General features: G+C 41.7%; 1 protein-coding gene across 1 annotated transcript; it reads right to left on the bottom strand.

Moving 5' to 3' along the window:
- Positions 1 to 2,447: 2,447 nt before the first annotated feature.
- Positions 2,448 to 15,305, bottom strand: LOC307020989 (high affinity choline transporter 1-like; the record flags this gene model as incomplete). Its single annotated transcript, XM_079652685.1, has 8 exons — positions 2,448 to 4,096; positions 4,938 to 5,155; positions 6,214 to 6,367; positions 8,225 to 8,368; positions 9,641 to 9,789; positions 12,915 to 13,070; positions 13,242 to 13,355; positions 15,122 to 15,305. 8 exons carry the CDS (start codon positions 15,303 to 15,305, stop codon positions 3,602 to 3,604), a joined length of 1,614 nt encoding a protein of 537 aa, XP_079508811.1. The 3' UTR covers positions 2,448 to 3,601.
- Between the last annotated feature and the right edge of the window lie 1,736 nt (positions 15,306 to 17,041).

Genomic DNA, 17,041 nt, shown 5'->3' on the forward strand with positions numbered 1-17,041 from the left:
TTTTTAGGCAATAGCATAGGTCTCAGATAACAATATATAAAAAACATGTCTATGAAGTGTTTTGCTCAAAATACCAAACAGATCACCCATTATACCACTCTATTTCACTTCCTGTTTCAAAAGTGCTGATTTTGGGTATAAAGCTTTAAAAAATAAAAAAGGGAGGGGTCTGAGCTCATGCGGGACCCGGCAGCTACTGTCTAAACTAAATACTGCCGTGATGAAACGCCATATCATGGATTATCAAGGATTCTCTCTGAAACAGTATGGAGCTCAAAGGCTTTCTCTCTTGCCGGTTATACCACAAGGTGAGTTCTTTTTTATTTCCTGCTTCTTCACACACATGCTCTCCAGAGGCCTGTACTACAAAGCCGGTTCAACCTAACCTGGATATGTTTGAGCCGGTTGGCCTAATCCAAAACATACGCGCTCTCGCTAAACGGTCCTACGATGCGGGTTATCAAGTGGATCGCTCAAGCCAGCCGTGCCCTATCTAATTAGGTGCACGTTCACATGAAAGGGGATCTGGAGCATTCGACCAATCACAAACATGGACAAGCATACTGAAAGCGCAGCGTCATACTTCCTATAATATTAGACAAATATGAAGACGTTAAACTTTAAACATCCACGATTTAAACACTTTATCCAGGATCAAAGCCACATAGCTGCACCTGCAAGGTGAAAACAGCTGGTAAAAGAAAAAGTGTTTGAATGCGTACATTAACAGGTTTATGATATCACTGCCCCGTCTAAGACACGATCTGACTTTAATTACATTTGACTCGAGAGTGTTTCGTCAACTTAATGTGTTGCTTAAAATAATACTTCTGTATACAGTATGTGACACTGTGAGTGTTGCACGGCCAGATACGGCTCAGCTGACTCAGATAAGGAGATATATGATACATTATGATGTGATATGCCGCGGACTGTACTTAATGTTACTCTGATCCGGTTACTTATGTTGTGGCAGATATTTAAGTAAGCTTTCTTAACGCTAATGTTATAATAGTCAGATTGCTCTGAAGATGGGAGGGGATGTTCTATTCATTTTCACGTTCACACAGTCGGTGATTTTGGCCGGCCGTCTTTCCTGCAACGGCGGTTTAAACTGTATTTCCTCCGCACACTGAGCTCTGATTGGTCAGCAGTCGTGGTGCTTTCACTGTGTTGATCTCTTATCCTGGAACCTATCCTGCTTCGGAGCACAGACTAGGTTCCAGGATAAGTCACCATGGAGATCTAGCCCGCTAAAAAGTGAACCAGCTTCGTAATACCGGAAATCCCAGAAGTTATCTTGCTAAACGAAAATCCTGCTTCGTAGTATACCCCCCTAGTTAGCCGCTCAGCATAAGTCACCATGGAGATCTAGCCCGCTAAAAAGAGAACCAGCGTCGTAGGACCGGAAAACCCAAGTGTTCCCTGATCGCTAAGCAAAAATCCGGCTTCGTACAGGCCTCAGTACAGGTTAGCTCTGAGTGTTAGCGATGCTAATGTAAACACCGACCATATTAAGTCCAAAACAGTCGGGCATTGTTTCTGATAGCAACGTTTCTGATAGGCCCGTGGGTCCACATTTCAGATATTACCTCATATCGGATGCAAATCTGGATCAGCTCCGTTGTTCCCCCGTTTTTAGAGATTTGGGTACGGAGGAAAAGAGAGACGGTTTTTGTTGGAGAAAATACTGTTGTCTCCTCTTTGGGTTTGTTTTTTCAGGTTGTTGATCTTTATGAGGAGACAGACACATACTCATACATATCTCATTTCTATGAGGCGTGAAGGAAGTCCAGAAGACGTCACAGATGACCCATCGCAGATGACCCAACGCTTTTCCGACACCCGCGGCTGATATTAGCGCCACCTCGATTTACGACTTTGTTGTTATCTCCTGTATTTTGGACTATATAAACCTGATGTTTTTTCCTGCTCCGTTGAGCAACATACCCCGTGTGTGGGAGTTAAACCATATCCTTTGTATGTGATTTAACTCTGCTTCTTCTTGCAAGAATAAATTAGTACCTGATAATTGATTCTCAATCTGGTGTCGAGTGATATTTTCCTAACAGTTTTATTCTCTGACGCTGCGTGAGTTCCCCGACACACCACAGATGACATTTTTTTATTGATTTGTTGTCAAAGCACTTCAGATATTCATTGCTATCAGGATGTTAAGAGCATTCCATGGAATATAACAAAAAGTATAATCTCGAGCCGGTTTCTCAAACTTACCTACCCCACCTTTAAGTGCATTATATAAGACAGCAGAACAATGTGAGCTTAGAAAAGAAACAAAGATATTTAGATATTTATTCATTAAAAAAATTATATTTAGATATTTATTCATTTCAAAAATGATTTTACATATAGAAAAACCTGAGTTTTCAACAGTTTAAAACAACAGGTTGGTTTCTTTTTGAGGAGAATAAAGGACACTGACTCAAATGGCAGGAATGCTTGGAAAGATACAAATTCCCATGATCCCACTCTGCTTAACACCTTTCTGTTCTGTTTTGATTAAAGCACATATTGCTCGCTAAAGGAAGAAAAGTCACAAGAAGAAATTAACCACGCACATCCAGATATATCAGGGGTGTCCAAACTACGGCCCGGGGGCCAAATGCGGCCCGCGGGACATTCAAAAAGTATAACGGAATATGGCCCAAAAATGAAACTTGAGCTTTTCTTGAATTGTACTTATTAAATATATCTGTAAACATAAATGACACAGTAGTGTTCATGTGTTAATAAGCCCAATTTGCAATAAATTCAGTAAATTACATTTGAAAATATGTTCAAAGTCGAAAAAAGCAATAACTACAAATATACCCTTCCTATTTCCTAAGGCAGGGGTGTCAAACTCAAATACACGGTGGGCCGAAATAAAAAAATGGGTACTAGTCGAGGGCCGGACTGGTTCAATGTGTATTGCAAAACTTATTGAAATGAACTTATTGCACATATCAAACCTGGAACTAACAAAGCTTAAATGATTGCCTATAAAAAAACATTAAACATTAAATAATCAGTTGCATTCATTTCTTATGGCTCTATCTGCAGCTTTTCCAGAGTCATTTCTTATGATTACATTTTCCCACAGGCCAACAACAGCTTCAACAAAACGATTTCCCTTTGGCTAAAAAAACAAACATGCCCTGTTGTCGTAAGAAAGAAAGTGCAGAAGGAAACATCCATTAAACTCAGTGTGCTGCTCTGTGATGCTAGTTCAGATACTTGGCATCTCATCTTGGGTGCAAGTTCATCAATGTTTGGGCTCAGGCTCTGAGCTGAGGAGACCCTCAGGATGGAGTGAAGGTGTGCGGACAGTATACCGGCGGGCCAGATCTGCGGGCCGAAATTAAATCCACCAAGGGCCTGATCTGGCCCCCGGGCCTTGAGTTTGACACATGTGTCCTAAGGAATGATGTAGGCTGTTTATTTTCCTTAAAGCAGATTCAAGTACCAAGCATCATTTACATACTTTTGATAGATTTTGCTAACTTATAACTTAACTTATGAGGCAGTATACCTCGCCTCTAGTGAGCTTCGAATATTTTTCCCTTAGTGAAAAATGTTTGGACACCCCTGTTCTAAGTGTTTATCTATCTGAAGATGTGTTCGTCTGTTCTTTATTCATCGGTTTCATCTCCTGACAGGTAGCGTCTGTTTCATCCTCACTTCCCAGCTTCCTCTTCTCAAACAGGCACTCAGCGAGGCGTGACACTAGGAAAATAGTCCCGAGGGTGATGAGCAGGATTGCGGTTCGAAAAGGGAACAAACGGTATCGGGTACCATCGTCCTGGATCTTGTCCCAGGGCAGAGGCATCAGGTCAGGAAGGCCGATCACAGGTTCTCCAACCAGAATCCTCAGCAGGATAGCCAGCACGAAACCAAAGCAGGCCCCCAGGTAATTCACCCAGCGAGACAGGTAGAAGACGCAAATCACCTGAGGAGCCATCATACAGTACAGCACGTCTGAGCTGATGACCCAGAACAAGTGGACGGACGAGGTCATCATGGCCAGACCGGCTCCAGCTGTCCCACACAGCACCACCGACACTTTCACCGCCATGACAATCAGTTTCTCTGACGCCTGAAATAGAGGAGATCATGTTTTTGGACATTGGGTACTATTCTATAGTAGAATATAGTGGGTACTATTTTATTCATTTATATTTCTAGGATTACAACCATGCATATTCAATGTAAATACTGCCATTTTTTTACTATATTTTTTAAACCAGAGTGTTTCTGCAGCCTGGAGCCTTGATTCTCTCCAGTGTTTTTTCCTTGGACAACTCTCTGCTAACCAGATAGCTTCGTAGCCATCACTGCCTGCCTTTTTGTTTGCATTTTTTTTATTAAACACCGTGAAAACTTGACCTAAATCAGTCACTGCTCTGGGGTCCTTTTTAAATAATGGAGCGTCACATAAAGTGATATTTCTCTTTAGGAATAACTAAGCTATCAGCATATGTAGGCTACAAGAATGTCTCATTAAAGTATTTCAGTCAGACAACTCACTTGTTTCTTTAACATCAGCATATAGTTGAGTTTGGCGTCTAGGCTCGAGCCTCATCACTCCACAGATATACAAAGAACATTGAGTGATGATTAAATAACTAACCCCCCGAGCTGTTCAGCCATTTGTGTGCAAATCGAATGACCTTTCCATTAACCCTAGCTGCATTTAGTGTTAGCAAATGTTAGCTAACATTCTGTACCAAGAGGGTCACATGGTATACATAATACCTGCTTTACAGAATGTTTGCCTTGTTAGCGTGTCAGCATCCATTTATAATTATGCTCGAAGCCTTGCGGTGCAGATACGCCCTCACAGAGCATGGCTTAAACTCTAAGTCTTTCATTTAAATGACACATTATTCAGTGACTTAAAGACGCCACAGTATAGGCCATATCATATAAAAAGTTACCCCTTTGTAGATGATATTCTTGAAGATGTTTCGGCCCAGTTGGGAGGCGGCAGACAGAAGAGCCGAGTCGACGGACGACATCACGGCAGCAGCCAGAGCTCCCATACCGAGCAGAGAGACGTAGAAAGGGCAGAGATGCTGGAGGGCGATGGGGAGGATCATGCCAGCTTTGCCCTCTTCATACGGGCTGGGGGAACCGTAGCTGGTCTGGTTCCAGTCTGCCAGAAATTAGGCACATGTAATCACAACAGAAACATGAGTTGCAAGCAGAGGTGGGAAGTACATTTAGTCAAGTATTCAGTGGCGGATAGACCAATTTCCCTTGGCCAGGCTGAGGCCAGTTATTTCACACAATAAAAGCGGGTTAAAATACAAAGACAGTATAAAGTAATTGTGTAAAATAAACACAGCATACAGTAATTGGTATTTGTTTTAGTACATTTAAGTTACAGTTCTTTGTTTCAGTAGTTTTTTTCACTTAGAGTATTTGTTTTAGTAACTTTAAATGACAATTTAATAAAAAAAACATAAACAGTATTTGCTTTTATATAAGGTAATGAACAGTTTGATCTCCACTGTACATCCGGGTCTCTGATTTGATTTAGTTCCAATAAATAAAAAATATTGTAACCTTTTTTTTGGAGGGGGGCCACAGTATTTCCATTTGATGCCACGATAATTGTGGGTTATCTGTCGCCACTTTTTAATTCAACCCTAACCCTCCTCTGAAAAAAAGTGCGTATTTAGAGTCTGGAAAAAACGTAAAAAGTGGCGACAGATAACCCAAAAGTACCCATGCTGATACTTCTACTCCATTACATTTAAAAGACAAATCATGTCATTTTAATCTTGTTTTTGTACATCTCTAAAAATTAAACTAGTGGACGTCACAAACACGTCATTTTATCTAAATATCTTTATAAGCTTTAAGCACATTTAGCTTTACCCGTGACTAAAATCCTTCATCCGATTAAATATACAGTAGTTATAAAAATACCAATTGTATAGCATTAAAGTTTAAGAAAGGATGGTTTGCGGACAAGCATTTTTATTTTCTTCAATTCCTGTATTTTTTCATATCGCAATATATATCGCAGGTGTAAAAAATATCGCAATGTCAGTTTTTTTCAATATCGTGCAGCCCTAGGTTATGTGCATATGCCATATGACAATTAAACCTTTGAATCTTTGAATTCTTCTTCTCCCCCTGCTGGTAGCAAGGTTTTATATGATGTGATATAGCGAATAGAAAAGGAGAAAGGTTAAATGTAGGTACTGGTAGATGCAGCCACTGCTCCTATGAGGATTGAAGGGATGCCAAGAATTGGGCAAAATACAGCAGCAGCGTAGCAGGTGATCTTCGCCTGGGCATCAGTGGCTGTGGACAGAACCCTCTGGTAGAAAGCCTGGTAGCAGATCCCTCCGATGGCCTTTGGATAGAAAACCGAGTTAATGCTTTTAACCACTGTTCTTCCTACTCAAAAGTGGTTGTACGTGAAACACTATTGCAATTGTATGGTGCAATAATTTATTTTTATGTAAAAACATTCCTTTTTTAAATAAATGTCCCAACATTTTCATATGGTCTCAATACTTTAATATGTTATTTATGTCATTTATGTCTTTTTATTACATGGCTTAGTTGAATACTCGATTCTGATTGGTCAATTCAGAACACGTGACACTTTGTTAATCCATAGTACAGACCGCTGTCAAGGATTTATTGACCGTTGTTAAGGACGCTCACATCTGCAGAAAGAAGTCCGGTCGATTTAACTGTATGCAGTTTGGCCGACTGTTTGCTTGTCTTTAGTTTTCCGTTGTCTACCGTCTGAGAGCAACATGGAGGATTTTAATATTAATATATTTGGAGAGCAGTCATTTGGATGAATGGTTAGTGGCTGATGAGTCCCCAGCGAAGAAAATAAAAAGACAAGAGGGACAAGAAAACAGCGGAGAAGTAACGGGGCGGGCAACACGGAGCTGCGGGCCTTTTTACTCAACGGTCCAGACATCAAACGGCAAAACATATTCAGTTGCCAGTTACGTTGGCATTAAGGTAGGGATATCTAGATACTTTCCAAGGTTTAACATAATGAATTATGCTACTTTTAAAGCAAGCAACGATGTTTTCAAATCTGTAATAAAAAAACAAAACACAAACGGTAACAACGGAGTATTTTTCTTAGCAGATAGATGTCATTTTAAATCAATAAAACTATTTTTTAAATCAATAAAAACATTTTCTAATTCAATAAAAGCATTTAAATTAATATTGGGAGTCATGTCGTTACTTTGTTGAGATTGTGGCCTTGTAATAAGTGGGATAATGTGCAGCGACTTGGTCATTATGGGTAAAGGCCCTGACACACCAAGCAGTCATCAGAGAACTCGCCGATGCCGACTGTTGCGTCGCCGTGTTCTCCTGCGTCTTGGCCATGTGTCGCACTCTGGTCGCACTGGAACACACCGCAAAGACTTCAGCCGAGCGTACGAACTGCGCATGCGTGAGTGGCAATAACTCTCCTTACCAGCAGGCGGCGGTAGTGTGTATTCGTCATTCAAAAGAGGCAACAACCGGGAGACAGAGAAGAAGAACAGACTCTGTGATATAAACAAACAACAAATAGCGTGTGCGTTCCATTTTCACTCTCGTCCATCGAAAACATGTTTCGTGCGGTACTGGAGCTATCAGCCATTGGAGTGTTGCTTGTGGAAGACATTCTCAAGCAACCGTTTTGCTTCTCATGCACTGATTCGCTAGCTGAACAGCCAATCAGAGTGATTTCTTAGTCCGACTGCCTGTGGCCGACGCACGGCCGATTCAACATGCTGAATCGGCCGTGCGTCGGCCATGAAAGGCCAAATAAGGCGTGTCACGGCCGACGGTGCGGGACACACCAAATTGAGTTTGGGCGACAGGGCACGCTTCGTCGTCCGACTAACGAAAACGACCGATTTCGGCCTGGTGTGTCAGGGCCTTAAAAGAACACCCTTCATGCTGATCAGCCTGTCGGGTGTCCTTTTTTTTTTTTTTACTTTTATTGTCATTACATAGTACAGGTACTAGTAACAAAACGGTTTCTCTGCTTTTGACCCATCCTAGTGTTAGGAGCTGTGGGTAACTTGTATTATTGCATGCCTTTCTTACCTGCTGTGCCACTTTTGATGTGGGACCAATAAAGCAACTCCAGTCTTAATTAATACTGCATATTCACTACATAAGAGATTTGAGGTGAAATGCATTTCTAGGATATGTACTTGATGGTTGTTTTAGGTGTCTGTACCAGCAGCAGTATGTCCTCAACCCAGCGACCTGCATCCTCCAGCTCCAGCCGGCCGATCCATGGCTCCTGGTGCAGCTTAGTGACTGCCGCCACAGTGAAGTTAGCAGAGGAGGGGCTAGCCAGGATAAAAGGCACACAGAGCCACTGTAAAAATGAGAGAGACACTATCAGTTCGGCATATGGATGAAAGATCATACTTACATTGACAGAGATTACACCAGACGCCCAGAGCTCTGAGATCATCGGGGGCTCAGAACCAAACACGCCAAAGCTGCTTTTAGTTTTTATGCTCCCCACAAATGCAACAAACTCCCAGAAACCCTGGGGTCTTCACCAACGCTGAGTTCTTTTAAATTGAGGCCAAAAACATTTCCTTTTTCAGCTGCTTACCCAGAAGTCTTTTAACTTGTTTTAGCACCTACTGTTTTTACAATGTTGTTGTTAAACTATTCTGTACCTCTTTTATTTATGGTTTTTCTGAATCTGTTATTCCATTGTGTTTATTTATTGTGTTCCTTTCTTTTGTCTATTACTACTATTTATTATGTGTTAATTTTGATGTATTCATGTATGATGAATTGCCTCTGTGTCTGAAAATGGGCTATATGAATAAACGTACCTTACCTTACCTTACCAGCCACTAGAGCTGCAGGATATTGGAAACAAATGGCATTGGAAACATATATAGCCGAAGAAAAAAAACAACTGAATATTTATGTCACGATCTGTCTGTTTTCCTGTTTTGTTTTGAAAGGTGTTCACCCCCTGTCTTTTGTCTGTGTCTGCTTCCTGTCTGTGTGTTTTCCCTCCTGTCTGATTACTGATTCTGCATGTATTTAAGTTCTGGTTTTCTGTTGGTGATGGTGGTGGTGGGATTCTTGAGTCTTTCCCAAGGGAGAAGTTTGTTAGTTGGTTTTGTCTTTGAGTTTACAGGGGAGTGAGTTCTTGAAATAAAGGTATTTCAGTTCAAGCCATTGTCTGTCCTGCAATTGGGTCCTACCTGTCCAATTTACCCTTAATATTGTTTAGGTTAGCAGTGCAATTTCAGTTTTAGTTAATTGCTCTGCTTAATGTCTAATCAGACTGATCAGTACACTAATTATACTAATTAAGTTATCCCATTGTACTTTGACACGCTTACATGCTGATGTTTAGCAGCTTTAAAGTTTCCCATGTTTCCCATTTTAGTTAATTGTATTTAAATGCTTACAATTTCATATTAGTTTTAAACAGAGGACAAATTAACTCAAAATTCTATGGCAGGCCATTCAACATTTTGCAAGACCTACCACCTCAGATATTAACCTGATGGAGGAACTTGAGGAAAAAGTATAAGCCTAGCTAAGTTAGTAAGAATCATCCTCTGGGGACCAACATTGGGCCGTCTATACTGCGGTAAAAATGTAATGCTTGTACCAAGCCGACGATAATGAAGCAAAGCTGGATGACATCAGTGTAGGCCACGGAGTAGAGTCCTCCCATCAGAGTGTAGAGGACGGCCACAGCAGCAGAGATAATCACAGCCAGCCAGGAGTGGATATCCATCACCACGCTCATCGTCCCTCCTGCAACACAAACATACATTCAGAGTGATTTTCAAGATGGCATCCAACTTAGATGGCCGAAAAAAAATCCCTTAAACCCTAACCCCGAAACACAACAATATTCACGAAACTGTGTCTCAGGGCTTCTTAACATTTAACAACCTATTAATGTTTCATACCCACTTAACAGGAAGAAAGTTAGCTAACTGACGATATGAATCTTTTTTACCTAAACAAAACACAAGTCTAACGCCAAGCGTCTGAAACAGCCCTAAGCGAAAGAGTGCTAACGCACTTAGCACATAACTCACGGTAGCGATATATATATTCTGACTGTCCTTCATCCAACTCACAGGTTTATTATTGCTTTGAGAACAAAGATTATTAATTTACCCCTATTAGAAATGAAGATATAGTCATTTGTTCTGGGCATGTCATTTTAGAGCCTGAAAAACAGGCTCAGGGTTTTAAAATACCCTAACTCCTCCTCATTTTTTATCTAAATGTATGTTTTGGGGGCCTAGAAATCCATTGGTCGTGTCCAAATTACAATTATTTGATTTTGGAGCAGAAATATTTGCACAGGTCTGGATGGTCGATCCAGCATTCGCAAGTTTCTGGAACGTTGGTTTTTTGCCAACACTATAGATCCTGGAAGTTGTATCACATCCATGCCAACGCGTTGATGTCATGCACCTTAGGGACCAGCTGGACGTGCCTGGAACACCTGCCTAGGGAGGCGCCCAGGTGGCATCCTAACTAGGTGCCTGAACCACCTCAACTGGCTCCTTTCGACGCGAAGGAGAAGCGGTTCAACTCTGAGTCCCTCCCGGATGACCGAACTTCTCACCTTATCCCTAAGGGAGACACCAGCCACCCTGCGGAGAAAACCCATCTCGGCCGCTTGTATCCGCAATCTCGTTCTTTCGGTCATGAACAGTGTTGGTCATGACCATACTCTAACGCGTTATTTTTTAAATTCAGTAACTCAGTTAACGTTACTACATGGTGCGTTACTCCTTTTCTTTTTTTATAGAGTCTCGGCTCCCAGATGTTGGTGAGCGGCGCCAACAGCGAGGCGAACATGAGATGTTAAGTACAGTACTTGAGTAAATGTACTTAGATACTTCCTGTGTCACATGCGGAGACGCGCTGTGGGCGTGTTTGTGTTTACTAACAAGACTATCATGGCGGCGGCGGAGCTCAAGTCGAGTTTCTCCGCCTGGAGATATTCTCACTATTTCACTTTTGTCGAGCACAAAGAAAAGAATGTTTTAGTTAAATGTAAGTTGTGTCTTGGCGAGTCAAAGATCCTATCTACGGCCCAAAACAGCAATTCAAATCTGTTGAAACATCTGCAGAAACAACATGCTGGGACGAAGCTATTAGCTAAGACCACAGACCCAGACTCATCCGACGCCACCCCTCCTCCACCTAAGCAACAGCGGCTGGATTTTAACCGAGGGACTGCTAGCCAGGGAAAAGTTGATAAAGCCATTGCACGGTAAGTTATAGAACACATGCAGGCTATTTCTACTATTTCTATTGCTATTTCTTCATCAACAGATTGTATTATTCTCCAATGCAATAACAGTACTGAAATGAAGGCTATAAGGGCATTAATGGGAGCCCTTTTTTTAACTAACTAATCCGTTACTGTTCACAGTAACGCATTACTTTTTGGTGTAAGTAATCAGTAAAGTAACTGAGTTACTTTTGAAATGAAGTAACTAGTAATGGTAACTAGTTACTGGTTTTAAGTAACTAGCACAACACTGGTCGTGACCCATCCTCCATGACCATAGGTGAGGGTAGAAACGAAAACGGTCCGGTAGACAGAGAGCTTTGCCTTCTGGCTCAGCTCCCTTTTCGTCACAACGGTGCAGTACAGCTCCCGCTGCTCCGATTCTCCGGCCCATCTCACGCTCCATTTTTCCCTCACTCGAGAACAAGACCCGAGATACTTGAACTCCTTCACTTGGGGTAAGGACTCATTCCCTACTTGGAGTGGAAAGTCCATCGGTTTCCTGCTGAGAACCATGGCCTCAGATTTGGAGGTGCTGATCCTCATCCCAGCCGCTTCACACTCGGTTACCGATCCAGTGAGTGCTGAAGGTCGCAGACCGATGAAGCCATCAGAACCACATCATCTGCAAAAAGCAGTGGTGCAATCCTTAGTCCACCGAACTGCAGACCCCCTCCCCCACGACTACGCCTCGAAATCCGATCCATGTATATTACAAACACGATTGGCGACAAAGCGCAACCTTGGCGGAGGCCAACCCTCACCTGAAATGGGTGCGACTTACTGCCGAGGACCCGGACACAGCTCTCGCTTTGGGAGTACAGAGATTGGATGGCCCTGAGTAGAGACTCCCTCACCCCATACTCCCGCAGCACCTCCCACAGTGACTCCCTGGGAACCCGTTCATACGCCTTCTCCAAGTCTACAAAACACATGTAGACTGGATGAGCGTACTCCCAGGCCCCCTCCAGGATCCTTGCGAGAGTAAAAAGCTGCATTGTTCCTCCTCAATCTGAGGTTCGACAATCGGCCGGACCCTCCTTTCGAGTACCTTAGAGTAAACTTTCCCGGGGAGGCTGAGTAGTGTGATGCCTCTGTAATTGGCACACACCCTCTGATCCCACCACCCCGGTCTGCCACTCCTTCGGTACTGTTTCCGAATTCCACGCAACGTTGATGAGACGTTTGAAGCATGACAGTCCCTCAACACCCAGAGCCTTCAGCATTTCTGGGCGGATCTCATCCACCCCCGGGGCTTTGTGAGTTGTGGAGTTGTTTGACGACCTCAGTGGTGCGATCATAAATCTCTCAAATAGATTTATGATTTTACATTTTTAAAAGCAGGGTTGACATGTGGGAATTATCCGGCTGAACAAAATGTGCATTTACAGGTTCGTTCTCCACAGATCTTTTTTTACAATATTCCAAAAGCCTATAGAGAAATCCATAGGTTATTGTTGAGTGAACCCATGCGCAGCTTACTTAGGGTCGGCCTACACCTATCCCTGCACCACTCTATTGGTCGTCTCAGCATAGTACAACAGAAGAAGTCTGCAAGATTGAGATTTTACTGGCTGATGTTACAAGAAACTCGTTCATTGAGTCGTCGTTTCGGTCTTACCCAGTGCACCCAGAATACATGCAATCCACAGGATGTCCCCAATGAGAGCGGGAATGAAGAGCACAGCGGACACTTTGTTGCCATATTTCTCCTGAAATGGATCCATGAGGGTCACGTAGTTCTTCGACCGCATAGGTTTGACAAAGAAGAGCGCACCTGGAGTCACACAAAGGTAACGTTATGAATGAAATCTGTGTTTTAATGATAAAATCCTTCTATTTTTGTCGATAATTTTATATTTTTCTGGTGTTTAAAATGCAGCCCTAATGTCAAACATGTTACATATCATTGTAAGGACATAATAAGGAAATATTGGACCTCACTCACCTATAATTAGACTCATGGAGAAAGCCAAGGGTGCGACGGCCCACACTAAGCCCTTCGTTGGATCGTAGACCATTTCAGCACTACCCAGAATATAGCCACCTCCCACCCAAGTGGCTGCAAAACATCAGGAATAATCACAAAACCAATTAAGTCAAAAGTAATTTAATCCAATGATTTGTTAATACATGTCCCTGAATGATTAACCATTACGAACATTTAAAGTGTGCTCAGTGAATATGCTAATCTATGATCATTATAGACAGTTGTGGAGGAAGTAATCAGATTATTAAGTAAAAGTATTAATACTACATTTTTTAAATACTGACCCTAACCCACTTACAAGTAAAAGTTCTCCATTCAAAATTGTACTTAGCATTGAAATATACTTTACGTATCAAAAGTAAAAGTACTGGTACTCACAACATATCCATTTCAAGCAACAGATTATTTTTAAATGATTGTATAAAAACGTTTGTTGCATTAATGTGTTTATCACGTCAGTGTTGCACTTAGTTAAGGTTGGTTTTAATTGAATGACTGTATAGCTTAATTTATAATATGTGTGTTGATTTTGATATTAATAACCTTAAAACCATCAATCTGCAAAGTAACTAAATATGTTAAATACATTAAAGGTCCCCTATTACACTGTTTTTCATCAATATATTATACGTCTTGTGGGGGAAACTTCTGAAGCAATTGGAAACAGGACTGAGCTGGAGCTTTGATGGCAAACACTGGTGGTTTATTTGGAGTTACGGCCGGAGAATTGATAAGACAGGTGGTGTGTCACGAGTTGACACAGCAGTTGCCAAACCAATTCTGAAGAACTCTTCTGCAGCTCGAGGTTTGAACTAGTTCGGAGTGTAATAATCAACATTCTTTATCAGTGAGACTAAACAACTATGGACCCTGAATCTCACTAGAGCTCTCGTCCATAGGAAAGAATGTGCACCAGGGAACCTACGTCCCTGAACAGTAAACTACCTCATGGCAGCTTGTGCTCGGTCATAGACCGGCAACAACAATGCGCCCAAGCTGCCCCTCAAAAAGAGAGATAGGAGCAATACCCAAGGCCGTAGACCTATGCCGTGGGAAAAGAGACAGTAGAGAGAAAATTATGAACTGGGTCGAAGCTTGAATACCTAAGCAAATTATTCCCTAACAGGTCTCAGATATATCCAGAGCCTGCCTCTGATTGGCTGAAACACCAAACAGGTCATTGCAGCATTACCCATAATCCCCTGTTTCAGCCCTGTTTCCAAAGTGCTGATTCTCTGTCTGTCACTTTAGATGAAAATAAGGAGCCCCTCCCCACGCCCCTCTGAGAGAGATTTGGTTAAAAATAACACAATGGTGCTCTAGGAGGAGATTCAGGTGATAGGGGGGGGGGGGGGGGGGGGGGGGGTTACCTTGGTTGGTGATTGGCTAATGGTTACACAAGCCAAAACGTTATGACATCATAACGTGGCCAAAATCTGATCGGCTCGTTTTCAGACAGGTTTTTATAGACTGTAAATGGATCAAGACAAAAAGAGAGATAATCTTTTTTCTTGAAACTTTCAGAATCTCTTTCCACAGAGGGGACACATGTTGATGTAGAAAAGACATGAAGAAGAGGGGACACATGTTGATGTAGAAGAGACATGAAGAAGAGGGGACACATGTTGATGTAGAAGAGACATGGAGAAGAGGGGACACATGTTGATGTAGAACAGACATGGAGAAGAGGGGACACATGTTGATGTAGAAGAGACATTAAAAAGTGGATTTAGCCTAATAGGTGACCCTTTAAGTGAAGTAGTGTAGTGAGTTTTATTATATTACTTGAGTGTGTACTTAGTGACATTACACCACTAATTATAGGTGGTTATTTCTACCTGTCATTGTGAAGATGCTGACACAGATATTTAGGTTCCTCCCTCCAACCATTGCAACTTCACTGCGGTCCCCGGAGCATTTCTTCTCCTCGCGTTTGGACTTCCTGGACGCCCAGATGCCTGTGCCCAGTACGATGATGTAAAACACTCCTATGGACACGAGTCCTGGCCAATTTACCCCCATCCTCAGTGACTGTGGGGAAAGGATTGTCAGGATTTGGGGAAACCTGGCAGGACCATGAGAGTTTTTAGAACTGTTACACTAGAAAATGACCTACCAAGTGATTTTGACTGTATGACAATAACAGTGCTAACTAAGTATTGGCAGTATTAGCTGTTGCTGTATTGTTGAGGTAAATAGGCCACACATTGTATTGTGCATGAGTAGATAAATACTTCCTTCTTCGTTTTAGGATATAGAAACCTTCTGGGACTTTTATTTAGAAAATCAAACCTTATCCTTAGCTTTCTGAAAATGCACAACTACTCTATGGAGGTTTTATTTTGAATAAAAAGGACTCATCTTTAACTATTGGACACAAAGTTGGCTAACAATAAACATACACATTTTATGAATACATTATTAAACTGTACTGAATATGTGTTTGTTCAGTTGCTCTCCGTCACACGCCACCAGATAAACAGCAGTTATTTCAGACAGCTTGGTATCATGCCAGGTTTCTATTTTCAGTTGTTTCGTTGTGCTTTTTAACCCTCCTATAAGTTATTCAATTCTTGTTGAGTCTTTGGAGATTTACAGCAGTAAATATAGAGTATATTTTCTGATCAGTTTGAATTCATGTATATCTCCAAAACTAAAAAAACAGCTGTTGAATATTCATTTGCATTTCTGCTCCTTGGACTTATTGGTATTAGGGATGGGAATTTGAAATCAAATCTATATTCGAATATTCGACCCCCCAAAAAACGGTTATATCCTATAAAAAAACGAAAAAAATTGGGATTTAAAAAAAATACATGTTCAAATAAGTATAGAGACCAAGTCGAATTTGTCAAATGTATTGAACTGGTGATCACAGTTTGAACAGTTGACAGTGGCCTACAGCTTTCATGCTTAAAACATAACTTGTTTTTTAAATGAAAGAAGGATCATACACGAACAACATAACGGGTTAGGGTAACGTAACCCTATTACAACAGAGATCAACAATCTATAACAGGGCCGATGCACAGAATGCAGCTATTCAAGACTCATTCTTGTTTAAGAATATGAGCATGTCTACTCAGGGGAGAGGCGGGTGCGGAGGCGATTCACAATCAGGCCAGCTGTAGAGAAGACCCTCTCAGCTGCAATTTGGGCATAAGATGAGGTTTGAGTCTGCGTGATCTGCGTGTAGTTGAATACCGGGAGTTTTCCCGGTGGTCCGGTACCGAAGTGGGCCGGTCGGAGAATTAACTAGCACCAGTCCGCCCCTGGGCAGCAGCCATATCATTAGCTAGAGCTAGATCTGATGGATTTGGACATACACGCGAGTGAAGTATAACCGGACGCGAGAGAGAGAGAGATCAGCATCTGCAGCTCTGCCCGCTGTGAGGGACCGGTTAGCGGAGCAAAACACACCTTTAGACCCAACACACTTAGCTATGGCACTGTCGTATACTTCGAATTATTCCATTTGATCATATGTAATCAACTTATGCACCCCTCCCAAAAACAAAAACAAAAAAATTCATAACTCATATTCGAATACCTGAATAATTTCGAACATTCGATTAATCGTTCCCATCCCTAATTGGTATACCTGCATTCGTCCCAATAATTTCCAATAAACATACAAATTAAATAGTTATTTCACAGCAAATGAACAATGAAAAAGGACAGAAACCTTGTTAACTATTTGTCAAAAGAAAAATGACAATACGGATTTTCTTTGATAATACTTAACACTGAGTTTTGTG

The sequence above is a fragment of the Notothenia rossii genome, assembly GCF_949606895.1.
Source record: "Notothenia rossii genome assembly, chromosome: 10".
Lineage (NCBI taxonomy): Eukaryota > Metazoa > Chordata > Actinopteri > Perciformes > Nototheniidae > Notothenia > Notothenia rossii.